Source organism: Stegostoma tigrinum, chromosome 2, assembly GCF_030684315.1.
Source record: "Stegostoma tigrinum isolate sSteTig4 chromosome 2, sSteTig4.hap1, whole genome shotgun sequence".
Taxonomy (NCBI): Eukaryota; Metazoa; Chordata; class Chondrichthyes; order Orectolobiformes; family Stegostomatidae; genus Stegostoma; species Stegostoma tigrinum.
This window is the reverse complement of record NC_081355.1, coordinates 148,645,106-148,660,824: the sequence shown is the minus strand read 5'-3', so window position 1 is coordinate 148,660,824 and position 15,719 is coordinate 148,645,106. Positions and strand designations below refer to the sequence as shown.

Genomic DNA, 15,719 nt, shown 5'->3' with positions numbered 1-15,719 from the left:
TTCCTTGAGCCACTGCAGTCTATGTGCTGTAGGCTATTATTGTTAATAATTATTGATGCTGTTTGTGAGGGATTTCGAGGATTTTGATCCAGTGGCACTGAAGGGGAGGCAGTGGCATTACGGTAATGTGACAAGTAACACAGAATATTAGGACACTGTTCCAGGGACATGGCTTCAAATCCCACCATGGAAGATGGTGAAATTTGCATTCAATAAAACCTGGAATGAAAAGCCAGCCTAATGTCAACCATATGACCAATGGCGATTATTGCAAAAACCCTGCTGGGTTTGTGGAAACAAACCCCTAGTTTGGCAAGATAATAAAATGTGAGGCTGGATGAACTCAGCAGGCCAAGCAGCATCTCAGGAGCACAAAAGCTGACGTTTTGGGCCTAGACCCTTCATCAGAGAGGGGGATGGGGAGAGGGAACTGGAATAAATAGGGAGAGAGGGGGAGGCGGACCGAAGATGGAGAGAAAAGAAGATAGGTGGAGAGAGTATAGGTGGGGAGGTAGGGAGGGGATAGGTCAGTCCAGGGAAGACGGACAGGTCAAGGAGGTGGGATGAGGTTGGTAGGTAGCTGGGGGTGCGGCTTGGGGTGGGAGGAAGGGATGGGTGAGAGGAAGAACCGGTTAGGGAGGCAGAAACAGGTTGGACTGGTTTTGGGATGCAGTGGGTGGGGGGGATAGCTGGGCTGGTTGTGTGGTGCAGTGGGGGGAGGGGACAAACTGGGCTGGTTTAGGGATGCAGTGGGGGAAGGGGAGATTTTGAAACTGGTGAAGTCCACATTGATACCATTGGGCTGCAGGGTTCCCAGGCGGAATATGAGTTGCTGTTCCTGCAACCTTCGGGTGGCATCATTGTGGCACTGCAGGAGGCCCATGATGGACATGTCATCTAGAGAATGGGAGGGGGAGTGGAAATGGTTTGCAACTGGGAGGTGCAGTTGTTTGTTGCGAACTGAGCGGAGGTGTTCTGCAAAGCGGTCCCCAAGCCTCCGCTTGGTTTCCCCAATGTAGAGGAAGCCGCACCGGGTACAGTGGATGCAGTATACCACATTGGCAGATGTGCAGGTGAACCTCTGCTTAATGTGGAATGTCATCTTGGGGCCTGGGATAGGGGTGAGGGAGGAGGTGTGGGGACAAGTGTAGCATTTCCTGCGGTTGCAGGGGAAGGTGCCGGGTGTGGTGGGGTTGGAGGGCAGTGTGGAGCGAACAAGGGAGTCACGGAGGGAGTGGTCTCTCCGGAAAGCAGACAGGGGAGGGGATGGAAAAATGTCTTGGGTGGTGGGGTCGGATTGTGAATGGCGGAAGTGTCGGAGGATGATGCATTGTATCCGGAGGTTGGTAGGGTGGTGTGTGAGAACGAGGGGGATCCTCTTAGGGCGGTTGTGGCGGGGGCGGGGTGTGAGGGATGTGTTGCGGGAAATGTGGGAGACGCGGTCAAGGGCGTTCTCGATCACTGTGGGGGGAATGTTGCGGTCCTTAAAGAACTTGGACATCTGGGTTGTGCGGGAGTGGAATGTCTTATCTTGGGAGCAGATGCGGCGGAGGCGGAGGAATTGGGAATAGGTGATGGAATTTTTGCAGGAGGGTGGGTGGGAGGAGGTGTATTCTAGGTGGCTGTGGGAGTCGGTGGGCTTGAAATGAACATCAGTTACAAGCTGGTTGCCTGAGATGGAGACTGAGGGGTCCAGGAAGGTGAGGGATGTGCTGGAGATGGCCCAGGTGAACTGATGGTTGGGGTGGAAGGTGTTGGTGAAGTAAGGTTGGGGTGGAAGGTGTTGGTGAAGTACTAGTTTGGCCTACCTGTGACTCTAGACCTCCAGTAATTTATTTGACACTTATCTGCCCTCTGGGCTATTAGGGGTGGCAGTAAATGCTGGCCTAGCCAGCGACACCCACATCCCAAGAATGAACAAAAAAAGGATGGTGTGCGAATTGGAGGGGATCTTGAGGGTGGTGGTATTCCCATACATCTGCTATCCCTGCCCTTCTACATGGAAGTGGTCGTGGGTTTGGAAGATGCTGTCTCAAGATCTTTGGTGAATTTCTACAGTGCATCTTGGAGATAGTACATACTGCTGCTACTGAGACTCGGTGGTTGAGGGAGTGGATAGAAACATAGCAACATAGAACATAGGTGCAGGAGTATGCCATTCAGCCCATTGAGGCTGCACCATCATTCAATATAATTATGGCTGATCATGCAACCTCAATATCCCATTCCCACTTTCTCTCCATACCCCTTGATCCCTTTACTACAAGGGCTATGTCCAGCTTCCTCTTCAATATACCAAATAAACTGGGCCCAACAGCTTCCTGTGGGAGAGAATTCCACAGATTCACAACTCTCTGAATGAAGAAATTCTTCCTCATCTCAGTTCTGGATAGCTTACCCCTAATTCTTAGACAATGACCCTTAGTTCTGGATTTCTTCAACACTAGGAATATTCTTCCCATATCTGGCCTGTCCAGTCCCATCAGGATTTTATATGTTTCTCTGAGATTCCCCTCATTCTTCCAAATTCCAAGGAGTTCAAGTGCAGTGGATCCAGTGTTTCCTCATATATCACTACTGCCATCCTGGGAATCAGCCCGGTGAATCTTCCCTGGGCTCCCTCAATAGCAAGAATGTCCTTCCTCAGACTAGGAGACCAAAACTGTACACAATACTCGAGATGTGGCCTCACCAAGGCCCTGTATAACTACAGCAAGACATCACTACTCCTATACTCCAATTCTCTCACTATGAAGGACAATATACCATTAGCTTTCCTCACCACCGGCTGGACCTGCATGCAAACCTTCGGCAACTGTTCCACCATGACACCCAGGTCTTGTTGCACCTCAGCTTTTCTCACACTGCTACCATTCGGATAATAATCTACCTTCCTGATTTTGCAACCGAAGTGGATAACTTCACATTTATCCACATTATATTGCATTTTCCAAGTATTTGCCCACTCAACCAGTGTCCAAGTCACCCTGCAGCCTCTTAGCATGCCCTTCACAGGATGTTTGTGGATGCGGTGCCAGTCAAGCGGGCTGCTTTATCTTGGATGGCATCAAGTTTCTTGAGTATTGTTGGGGCTGCACTCATCCAGGGAAATGGGGAGTATTCCATCATGTTCCTGACTCAGCGGCGAGATTGGAGGAGTCAGAAGGTGTAGGATTCCTGGGCTTTTCTTATTCGCTCGTGGGTTGAGGGCATGGCTGGCTGGGCCAGAATTTATTGTCCACCTCAAGCTGAGAAGATAGCGGTGAGCTGCCTTCTTGAACCAATGCAGCCTATACATCTGATCTACTCTTGCAGTTATCATATTTTATGGATTCTCCAGTTCCACTTCTCATCAGGATGCTATAGGTTCCCAACTGAAGCACTGATATCTGGTAAAAGAATGTGTATTTCACAAAATTTTTGCAAGTTCAGCTTATACTGCAACTGCAGGCCTACAAAGGGGCCTTGTTCCTTTATATTAATAGCTGACAAGGACAATTGAATTTAGTGCTTGAATATACACAGAATTCTCAGCCGTTTTTTTTTTCCTCTTTCAGAGAAGGAGCGGGAGCATCAGAGGAAGTGACGAGGACCAGAGGGGCAGCCGGGAAGGAAAGCAGTGACCATATATATCAGCAAGGCGGCTTAACCCGAGACTCTACAACTGTAGTGTCTCCCACCCGCCCTCCTCCTCTAACCTAGTTAATAAGGTAAGGTTCATTCTAAACTTTCTCTATTGAACATAAGTTTGTTATTAATTTGTTATTATTACTTGAAGTGAGCTTTCTGCTTTAGTATTGAGTGGGTGTTCAGATAAGTGGGGTATGGATGCTAGGGCAGTTGCTTGCTCCTCCTGCAAAATGTGGCAGTTGGGAGATGTGGCACACGTCTCCGCTGGCTACATCTGCGGGAAGTGCACCCAGCTACAGCTCCTTGAAAACCGTGTTAGGGAAATGGAGCTGGAGCTGGATGAACTACGGATCATTCGGGAGGCAGAGGGGGTAATTGAGAGGAGTTATCGGGAGTTGGTCACTCCGAAGGCTCAGGACGAGGATAGATGGGTTACAGTTAGGGGGAGGAAAGGGGACAGACAGACAGTGCAGAGATCCCCTGTGGGCATTCCCCTCAGCAATAAGTATACCGTTTTGGATACTGCTGGGGGGGTTGACCTACCTGAGGAAAGCCATAGTAGTCAGTTCTCTGGCACTGAGCCTGACACTGTGGCAAAGAAGGGAAGGGGGCAGAATAGAAAAGTACTCGTGGTAGGGGACTCGATAGTTAGGGGAATCGACAGGAGATTTTGTGGGCAAGATCGGGATTCCCGGAAGGTATGTTGCCTCCCTGGTGCCAGGGTCCGGGACGTCTCCGATCGGGTGTATAAAGTTCTGAAAGGGGAGGGTGAACAGCCAGAAATCGTGTTACATATTGGCACAAATGATATAGCCAGAAATAGGTTTGAGGATATAAAAAGTGATTTCAGGGAGTTAGGATGGAAGCTGCAGAGCAGGACGAACAGAGTAGTGTTCTCTGGTTTACTACCGGTGCCACGAGATAGCGAGGTGAGGAACAGGGAGCGGGCGCAGCTGAACACGTGGCTACGCAGCTGGTGTAGGAGGGAGGGCTTCAGATATGTTGATAATTGGGATGCCTTCTGGGGAAGGTGGGACCTGTACAAGAAGGACGGGTTGCATCTGAACTGGAAGGGGACCAATGTCCTGGGTGGAAGGTTTGCTCGAGTAGTTCGAGAGGGTTTAAACTAGTATGGCAGGGGGGTGGGAACCTGAGCTGTATACCAGAGGTGAGCGTTGATGCAGGTGAGGCAGTAGCAAGAGGTAGACCAGCTAGTGGGAAGGATTTTCCTGGGAAGGAACCAAGGGATCGGTTAAAGTGTGTTTGCTTTAATGCAAGGAGTATCAGGAATAAAAGTGATGAACTTAGAGCATGGATCAGTACCTGGTGCTATGATGTTGTGGCCATAACAGAGACATGGGTTTCTCATGGGCAGGAATGGTTGCTGGATCTTCCAGGGTTTAGAACATTTAAAAAGAATAGGGAGGGGGGAAAAAGAGGAGGGGGTGTAGCACTACTAATCAGAGAGGGTATCACAGCTACAGAAGCTTCCATTGTCAAGGAAGATCTGCCTACTGAGTCAGTATGGGTGGAAATTAGGAACAGCAAGGGAGTAGGCACCTCGTTAGGGGTTTATTACAGGCCCCCCAATAGCAGCAGGGAGATTGAAGAAAGCATAGGTCGACAGATTTTGGAAAAGTGTGGACGCAGTAGGGTTGTTGTAATGGGTGACTTTAACTTTCCTAATATTGATTGGAACCTCCTTCGAGCAGAAGATTTGAAGGGAGCTGTTTTTGTAAGGTGTGTTCAGGAGGGTTTCCTAACGCAGTACGTTGACAGGCCGACGAGGGGAGAGGCCATTCTAGACTTGGTGCTCGGAAACGAGCCGGGGCAGGTATCAGATCTTGTGGTGGGAGAGCATTTTGGTGATAGTGACCATAACACTCTCTCATTCTACATAGCTATGGAGAAGGAGAGGATTAGGCAGAATGGGAGGATATTTAATTGGGGAAGAGGAAACTATGATGCGATTAGACACGAGTTAGGAAGCATGGACTGGGAGCAGTTGTTCCATGGTAAGGGAACTATAGACATGTGGAGATGGTTTAAGGAACAGTTGTTGGGAGTGATGAGTAAATATGTCCCTCTGAGACAGGCAAGAAGGGGTAAGATAAAGGAACCTTGGATGACGAGAGCGGTGGAGCTTCTAGTGAAAAGGAAGAAGGTAGCTTACATAAGGTGGAGGAAGCTAGGGTCAAGTTCAGCTAGAGAGGATTACATGCAGGCAAGGAAGGAGCTCAAAAATGGTCTGAGGAGAGCCAGGAGGGGGCACGAGAAAGGCTTGGCAGAAGGAATCCGGGAAAACACAAAGGCATTTTACACTTACGTGAGGAATAAGAGAATGGTCAAAGAAAGAGTAGGGCCGATCAGGGATAGCATAGGGAACTTGTGTGTGGAGCCTGAGGAGGTAGGGGAAGCCCTAAATGAGTTTTTTGCTTCTGTCTTTACGAAAGAAACGAACTGTGTAGTGAATGAAACCTTTGAAGAGCAGGTGTGCATGCTGGAATGGATAGAGATAGAGGAAGCTGATGTACTGAAAATTTTGTCAAACATTAAGATTGACAAGTCGCCAGGCCCGGATCAGATTTGTCCTCGGCTGCTTTGGGAAGCGAGAAATGCAATTGCTTCGCCACTTGCGAAGATCTTTGCATCCTCGCTCTCCACTGGAGTCGTACCTGAGGACTGGAGAGAGGCAAATGTAATTCCTCTCTTCAAGAAAGGAAATAGGGAAATCCCCGGCAATTATAGACCGGTAAGTCTCACGTCTGTCGTCTGCAAGGTGTTAGAAAGGATTCTGAGGGATAAGATTTATGACCATCTGGAAGAGCATGGCTTGATCAAATACAGTCAACACGGCTTTGTGAGGGGTAGGTCATGCCTTACAAACCTTATCGAGTTTTTTGAGGATGTGACTAGAAAGGTTGATGAGGGTCGAGCTGTGGATGTGGTGTATATGGACTTCAGTAAGGCATTTGATAAGGTTCCCCATGGAAGGCTCATTCAGAAGGTCAGGAGGAATGGGATACAGGGGAACTTAGCTGCTTGGATACAGAATTGGCTGGCCAACAGAAGACAGCGTGTGGTAGTAGAAGGAAAATATTCTGCCTGGAAGTCAGTGGTGAGTGGGGTTCCACAGGGCTCTGTCCTTGGGCCTCTACTGTTTGTAATTTTTATTAATGACTTGGACGAGGGAATTGAAGGATGGGTCAGCAAGTTTGCAGACGACACAAAGGTCGGAGGTGTCGTTGACAGTGTAGAGGGCTGTTGTAGGCTGCAGCGGGACATTGACAGGATGCAGAGATGGGCTGAGAGGTGGCAGATGGAGTTCAACCTGGATAAATGCGAGGTGATGCATTTTGGAAGGTCGAATTTGAAAGCTGAGTACAGGATTAAGGATAGGATTCTTGGCAGCGTGGAGGAACAGAGGGATCTTGGTGTGCAGATACATAGATCCCTTAAAATGGCCACCCAAGTGGACAGGGTTGTTAAGAAAGCATATGGTGTTTTGGCTTTCATTAACAGGGGGATTGAGTTTAAGAGTCGTGAGATCTTGTTGCAGCTCTATAAAACTTTGGTTAGACCGCACTTGGAATACTGCGTCCAGTTCTGGTCGCCCTATTATAGGAAAGATGTGGATGCTTTGGAGAGGGTTCAGAGGAGGTTTACCAGGATGCTGCCTGGACTGGAGGGCTTATCTTATGAAGAGAGGTTGACTGAGCTCGGTCTCTTTTCATTGGAGAAAAGGAGGAGGAGAGGGGACCTAATTGAGGTATACAAGATAATGAGAGGCATAGATAGAGTCGATAGCCAGAGACTATTTCCCAGGGCAGAAATGGCTAGCACGAGGGGTCATAGTTTTAAGCTGGTTGGTGGAAAGTATAGAGGGGATGTCAGAGGCAGGTTCTTTACGCAGAGAGTTGTGAGAGCATGGAATGCGTTGCCAGCAGCAGTTGTGGAAGCAAGGTCATTGGGGTCATTTAAGAGACTGCTGGACATGCATATGGTCACAGAAATTTGAGGGTGCATCCATGAGGATCAATGGTCGGCACAACATTGTGGGCTGAAGGGCCTGTTCTGTGCTGTACTGTTCTATGTTCTATGTTTCCTTTCCACTGTACAATGACAGTGACATCTTGATTTGTTAACAATGAGTGAGAAGGTGCTTAAGAATATGAGTTTGGAAGGGAAATCAGCAGAACTGGAACCAGTTGACAACCGGAGACTCAAGAAATTGATCGGGCAACTAGTTTTATTGGACACCCGCAGGCAATTCCATCAGGAAATTGATCAGTCATATGGACTGCGACAGAACACAAAGGCAGCTCACCACCACCTTCCCATGAAGTAATCAGGGACGGGCAACACGTGCTGGCCTGCCAAAGCAATGCCTGGTCAAAGGATTGAACAAACATAGAACATAGAACATTACAGCACAGTCCAAGCCCTTCGGCCCTCGATGTTGTGCCGACCTGTCATACTGAGGAGACAAAGAGGAGAATTTTGCCCAGTCAAATGTGGATGCATTGGAGAGGGAACAGAAAGGGTTTACTAGGATGTTGCCTGATATGGGGAATGTTTTAGCTATGAAAACAGGTTGGATAGACTGTGTTTGTTTTCACTGGAACGCAGGAGGTTGAGGGGCGAACTGATAGAGATTTATGAATGGAATGTCTGAGGCTTTTTCCCAGGATGTAGGGGTCAGTTACTAGTCAACACAGGTTCAAGGTGCAAGGTGTGGGGAGTTTTGAAAGAGATGCGCAACGCTACTTTTTCACACAAAGGGTGGTGAGTGCCTAGTATGTGCTGCCAGAGGTGGGAGCAGGCACAATAAAAACATTGAAGAAATACCTAGACAAATGCATGAATCAGCAGGGAATAGAGGGATATGGATCCTGTAAGTGAAGACAGTTTCAGTGTGAAAGGGCAAAATGTTACGATGCAGGCTTGGAGGGCCGAAAGGCCTGTGTTATTCTTTGTTTTTATGTTTTTCAAACTAATAGCTGGATTTCATAAGTCTATCACCTGCCAGGTTGATTGCTAATTTAATCTATTTGTAATAGGGCCATCATTCATCCACTACGTTCCGACAGCAATAAGCCTATGTCTTTGAATATGAGCACCAACATAATATGAGCTCAAATGAAGAAAAAGGGAGACAGAGAAGCTAAGTTGATCAAAGGTCATCAGATCAAAATTTGAAATCTTCCGACAATGCATGTGGCATGATAAAACTGCCTTCTCCCACATTGGGCTGAACTTCAGACATGAATCACCAGAGCTATCAGTAACTAAAAAAATAACCTATTTCAGCACAGCACAGCCAGTGCAATCCGAAATCCGAGCCCTGCCTCCATCAGCCCAGGCGCTGAATGTCTGTCAGGTACAGCTACCCAATATTCTGCGGTGGTCTTATTCCATCTAAGCACCAGCCCCATCTCCAGGCCACATCAGAAAGTGGGGCCAGTCAATCTACAATAGGCTATGCCAAGTTCCCAACCATCCAACACTCTGAAAATGTCCCTCTTTGAAAAGGAAGCTAAATGGGATTGAGACAAATTGCATGAGTTAACACCAGACAACCAAGATGGGTTGAATGCCCTCTTATGCTGATGGGTCAGGTCACAATAGAACTGCGGAAAGGTTACTCAGACTTACAAACCCAAAGTAATGTCATGTGACTGTCCCTCCTTCTGTCAATCTCCTACCTTCAGGGTAACAGATTTCTTTGGAGTCTCCTGCTCTGCAGGGCTTGTGGGAGAATAGAAAGCTGGGAGGCAAGAGCAGACCCAAAAAAAAGTTGTCAGAAATAATTATCTCCTAGCTTTTCCCACCATCAAACAAACCAGATGGTGCTATTAATGTTTCTGGAATGGTCAACCCACAGTGCGACAGCTCCTTGCAAAGATTCTCTGCGAACCACTACCTGGATTACTTGTTCTCTAACCTTGCTCGAGCTTTGTCAGTTCTTTTTTGGGTGTGTTTGCAGCATCATCCCAATCTAATACTCTCTCACCTGCTACCTTTTCACTGAGCTCCAGTGTCATTTTCTCCCCAGGCCGAAGAGGTATCCTTTCTAAAAGCTTATCATCAAAGCCTTTGTTAAGCTGCAAGGGTGCACAGCCTTAGAATCATATAGTACAGAGAATCCCTTCGGCCCCTCACATCTGTACCACTGAAGACATACTACTACCTACTGCTAGTCCCGCTCTCCTGCACTAGGCCTGTAGCCTTGTGTTATGATACTTCAAGTGCTCCGAGGGTTAGATGGTTTCTTCTCTCTGAGGCAATGCATTCCACTTTCCCCACCACCCTCTGGGTGAGAAAGTATTCCCTCAAATCCCCTCTAAAACTCCTGCTTTAACTTTAACATTTGCCCCTTTGTTATTGACCATTTGACTGTGGGAACAGCCGCGTTCTATCCACCCTGTCCATCTGCCTGGCAAGCTTACACACCTCTAACATAGCCCACCTCCACCGTCTTTGTACCAAAGAAAATAACCTGAGCTTATCCATTCAGAGACAGCAGGAACTGCAGATGCTGGAGAATCTGAGATAACAAGGTGTAGAGCTGAATGAACACAGCAGGCCAAGCAGCATCTTAGGAGCACAAAAGCTGACGTTTCGGGCCTAGACTCTTCTTCAGAAAGGGTTTTCTGAGGTTGTGTGTCTGTGTCTGTGTGTCTGTGTGTGTGTGTGTGTGTGTGTGTGTGTGTGTGTGTGTGTGTGTGTGTGTGTGTGTGTGTGTGTGTGTGTTCCCTGACCTGCCCTACCCTTCCCTTTTCTGAAGTAATACAGCAGTTGAAACATGAAGAGATCACTGGGACCAGCTATGGTCTGGATACTATCTTGTGTATAAACAGCAGAAGATAATTCAATTATTGGACTCACCCAGCATCTGTGTTGTTTCCGCAAAGTAAGGCATCCTTATTGCCCTCAAGATACAAATGGTTTTCTAAATATTAACAAAATTGAAAGTGGCATTAGTTTATCATTTATCTTGACCTCTCACAAGCAAAATATATTTGCAATCTAAACCTTCATGTGATTTAATTTATTATGGTCACACATACCTAGGTACAGTGAAAAGTTTTGTTTTGTGTGAGGTACAGGCAGATCGTTCAACACAAAGTGCATTAGGGCAATAGAACAGAGCGATGAATATAACGTTACTGCTGCAGAGAAGGTGCGATACAGACCAAGATCAACATTAAATTTAACTTGACTAAATGAAATAAATTATATTTTGGTTTGTTTGCAAGCAACAGGTTTGGGCTGATCATTGCAACAATCATGGGAACTTGCATTTATACGGCATCTAACCCAGCATTCAATGCCTCACAAAAGTGTTATGAGACAGAATTTGACAGTGAGCCATGTAAGCAAATGAACAGACAGTGGTCAATACCTGGGTCACAGATGCAGGTTTTAAGAAACTTCATAAAAGGAGGAGGAAGAGGTAGAAATGGGAATTCTAGAGGTAAGCTGAAGAGCCAATGGTAGGGCATGTAAAATCAATGAGTCACTGCAGGTGAGTTCGTGAAGAATGCAATTGTTTTGGAGGGTTGCAGAAGCTGGACGAAGGTACAAAGTGAGTGGGTTGTAGGTCTGGGAGAGATAACAGAGACAGTGAGCATTGTAGAGGCTGGAGAAAGCACAGCTATGGGGAGAGATGTAAGGGTGGAGAGTTTGCAGAGGTGGTTGAGGGTTGTAGCCTCAGGAGAAGGTGACAGAGATAGGGAGGTTGTAGGGACTGGAGGAGGTGACAGAGATAGGGAGGTTGTAGGGGCTGGAGGAGGTGACAGAGATAGGGAGGTTGTAGAGGCTGGAGGAGGTGACAGAGTCAGGGAGGTTGTAGGGGCTGGAGGAGGTGACAGAGATAGGGAGGTTGTAGGGGCTGGAGGAGGTGGCAGAGACAGGAAGGTTGTAGGGGCTGGAGGAGGTGACAGAGACAGGGAGGTTGTAGAGGCTGGAGAAGGTGACAGAGATAGGGAGGTTGTAGGGGCTGGAGGAGGTGACAGAGATAGGGAGGTTGTAGGGGCTGGAGGAGGTGACAGAGACAGGGAGGTTGTAGGGGCTGGAGGAGGTGACAGAGATAGGGAGGTTGTAGGGGCTGGAGGAGGTGGCAGAGACAGGAAGGTTGTAGGGGCTGGAGGAGGTGACAGAGATAGGGAGGTTGTAAGGGCTGGAGGAGCTTACAGAGATAGGAAGGGCAATAGCCACTTTCAAAATTAATGCAGAATTGCATAATGATCTCATAAAGAAGTTCACTGTCGGCTTAGGAGAGGCTCTTACATAGTGGACAATGGCTCCTATGATACACTTGGAAATAAGAATTTTACTAGTTCTAAACTCAGCTGCATCTCAAACTGAGATCAGTTCGTCGCTCTGGAATCATTGCAGATGTTGAGATGATAAAACATAGACCTTACAGCAGCACAGCACAGGCACAGGCCCTTCAGTCCATTATATCTGTGCCGATCATGGTACTATTCCAAGCTATCCCATCTGCCTGCACATGGTACATATCCCTCTATTTCCTGCCTGTTCATGTGTCTGTCTAAATGCCTCTTCAATGTAGCTGTCATATTTGCTTCTCCCACCTCCTCTGGCACCAGGTTCTCGGCACTTACCACCCACTGTGTAAGAGCTATCTTCCCACATTTCCTTTAAACCCCCTTCACCTTAAACCTATAGCCCCTGGTATTTGACATTTCCACCCGGGGAAAAAGATCCCACCTATCCACCTTATCCAAGCCTCTCATAGTTTCATACACTTCTATTAAGTCACACCACCCCCCCAACAAAACCCCCGACCCTCAGCCTCTGACACTCCAGTGAAAACAATCCAAATTTGTCTGACTCTCCTTATAACGCACTCCAATCCAGGCAACACACTAACAAATCTCTCCTGCAACTTCTTCAAAGCCTCCATATCCTTCCTATAATGTGGGGTTCAGAACTCCACACATTACTCCAAATGTGGCCAAAATAAACTTTTACACAGCTGCAACATGACTTGCCAATGTTTCTACTCAGTGCCTTGGCCAATGAAGACAAGCACACCATATGCCGTCTTTACCACCGTATCTATGTGTGTGTGTGTGTTGAAACAGATGCAACTGTCTCTGAGCTTTGATCTGCCTGCTCCCTTTCAGAGAACTTAGTCCCAATGCCAAGTAAAGCAGAATAAGTGGGACTAACCGAGCCTTCTGCAGAGAAGCAGCATTGACACAGGGGGCTGAATGGCCTAATTCCGAGCTGTGAACTTCCTATAATTCTAAAAACAGTCACTGAATCAATCAAGCCTTCTGGAACATTCTCACTGGCTCAGCTTGTTAGTGACTCCAGTCCCAAACTATGAGGTTAAATCTAAATATACACGAGAAGAGGCAGCAAGTCCTTCCCTTCCCTTCCCTGCACCTGCCGCGATGGTCTATCTTGAATGAAATGGCACAGTGAGCAGTACAGGTGGTTTTGTATTTGATTCTGCAAAAGCTGAAGCCACTGGAAATATGGTTCTTGCTGTCAGAAAAGGGAGACTGGAAGGGACCTAAACAGTTTGCCCTAAACTTTTCATTTGATGAAGCCCCTCAAGTAGATCAGGAAGCCATTTTAGCAAAAATTGAAGTTCCTTATCATTGAATGTTGACTGGGACAGTGATGTGGCCTTAGCTCACCAACGCCAACTTTCACAATTTTCCTTCGCGGATTGTTATCGGTGAGACCGGGGCTTAACTTTTCAGGTGCCTTGTTTGTCAATGGCTTCTGTGATGTTACTGTTTAATTGTAGGTCCCCATAGCAGGGAAGGGAAGGCCAGGGCAGGGCAGGGAAGGATAGGACAGGGCAGGGAAGGATAGGGCAGGGCAGGGCAGGGAAGGATAGGGCAGGGAAGGATAGGACAGGGCAGGGCAGGGAAGGATAGGGCAGAGAAGGATAGGGCAGGGCAGGGCCGGCCAGGGCAGGGTAGGGCAGGGAAGGATAGGGCAGGGAAGAATAGAGCAGGGCAGAGAAGGGCAGGGCAGGGCAGAGAAGGATAGGGCAGGGCAGGGCAGGGGAGGGTAGGGAAGGGCAGGGAAGGATAGGGCAGGGCAGGTCAGGGCAGGGAAGGGGAGGCAAGGCAGGGCAGGGCAGGGCAGGGAAGGATAGGGCAGAGAAGGGCAGGGCAGGGAAGGATAGGGCAGGGCAGGGCAGGGAAGGATAGGGCAGGGAAGGATAGGGCAGGGCAGGGCAGGGAAGGATAGGGCAGGGAAGGATAGGGCAGGGCAGGGAAGGATAGGGCTGGGCAGGGAAGTGGAGGCAAGGGCAGGGCAGGGAAGGATAGGGCAGGGAAGGGCAGGGCAGGGAAGGATAGGGCAGGGTAGGGAAGGGGAGACAAGGGCAGGACAGGGCAGGGCAGGGAAGGATAGGGCAGGGAAGGGCAAGGCAGGGAAGGATAGGGCACGGCAGGGAAGGGGAGGCAAGGGCAGGGCAGGGCAGGGAAGGGGAGGCAAGGGCAGGGCAGGGAAGGATAGGGCAGAGCAGGGAAGGGGAGGCATGGGCAGGGCAGGGAAGGATAGGGCAGGGCAGGGAAGGGCAGGGAAGGATAGGGCAGGGCAGGGCAGGGAAGGGCAGGGCAGGGAAGGATAGGGCAGGGCAGGGAAGGTGCAGGGCAGGGCAGGGAAGGATAGGGCAGGGCAGGGCAGGGCAGAGAAGGTGCAGGGAAGGGGACGGAAGGACTTGCTGCCTCTTCTAGTGTATATTTAGATTCCACCTCATAGTTTGGGACTGGACCACTGCAAAAGTGTTTTCATACGACCCATACAGCGTGGAAGCAGGCCATTCAATTTGCATCAACCTTCCAAAGAGCATCCCACCGAAATCCACCCCATCCCTGTAATGCTGCATTTCCCATAGCTAACCCACCTAACCGGCACATCTTTGGACTGCGGGATTAAACCGGAGCACCCGGAGGAAACCCACGCAGACACAGCGAGAATGTGCAAACTCCACACAGACAGTTAACCAAGGCTGGAATTGAACGCGGGGCCCTTGTGCTGTGAGGCAGCTGTGCTAACCAATGAGCCACTCTGTTTTTACCCTTGGACAATTTTTACCCTTTTATTAGTGAAAATCCTGATAGGATTGACAGTATTTGACAATATTGGGATAAACACAATAGTTGATACCTGTCCACAGGGAGTATGTAAGACACAGTCAGCTATGGAAACAGATTAGGGGCATTTTGATAAGGCTCCAATTTAAGCCATAATCCATTGATTTATTGTACAGCTTTACTGATGGATGAGTATGCATCATCTGTTGTCAGTCAGTATGGATCAGAGCATTTATTTTTATACTCTGATTAAAGTCACATTCTTCTGCAATTATTCAGCTGAAACCAATGGCCTTTGGCAAGCTGGAACGTTGTTCCAGAATTTTTTTTTAAAAAAGTGAGGTGTGATTCAATTTGTTTCTTGACATTCCCTACATGAGAAATTTGTAGGAGCAAATGTTGGCGTGTTAGGATTTTGATTTCACCGTTGTCACATGTCAGGCTATAAATCACAGTCCCACTCTGGGCCTGAATCAACTATTTCTGTTCTTTTTCATGCACACACAGACACAGACATGCACGCAGATACATATACACACTCACTCATAGATATTCACACACAGATACAAACACATACAAGCACGCATATGCACACATTCACAGATGGATATACACATACTAATACAAACACACACACATACACATGCACACACACAGACAGATATACACACAGATACAAACACACACACATATACTCACACACAGATGAAAACACACACACACACACGCACACACTCACAAACAGATACACACGCAGATACAAACACACACACACACACACACTCACATACAGAAAAACACACACTGATACAAACACACATGCACAAACTGATATACAGATATACATGCAGATACTAACACACACACACTCACATACAGATATACACACACAGATACAAACAGATGCACGCACTCACAGACAAATATATACACAGATACAAACACACAGAAATACACAGAGGCAGAGATACACACATAGATAACCACACACAAACA

The 15,719-nt window shown here is 48.0% G+C and overlaps 1 protein-coding gene across 8 annotated transcripts in view; it reads right to left on the bottom strand.

Moving 5' to 3' along the window:
- Positions 1-15,719, bottom strand: part of scn5lab (sodium channel, voltage gated, type V-like, alpha b) — a 432,064-nt gene that overhangs the window by 268,901 nt on the left and 147,444 nt on the right. For all 8 annotated transcript variants that reach the window (XM_059640055.1, XM_059640086.1, XM_059640082.1 and 5 more), the window contains one exon: positions 10,519-10,582. In XM_059640055.1, the coding sequence (XP_059496038.1) occupies positions 10,519-10,582 (64 nt within the window). The remainder of the gene's footprint in view (positions 1-10,518; positions 10,583-15,719) is intronic.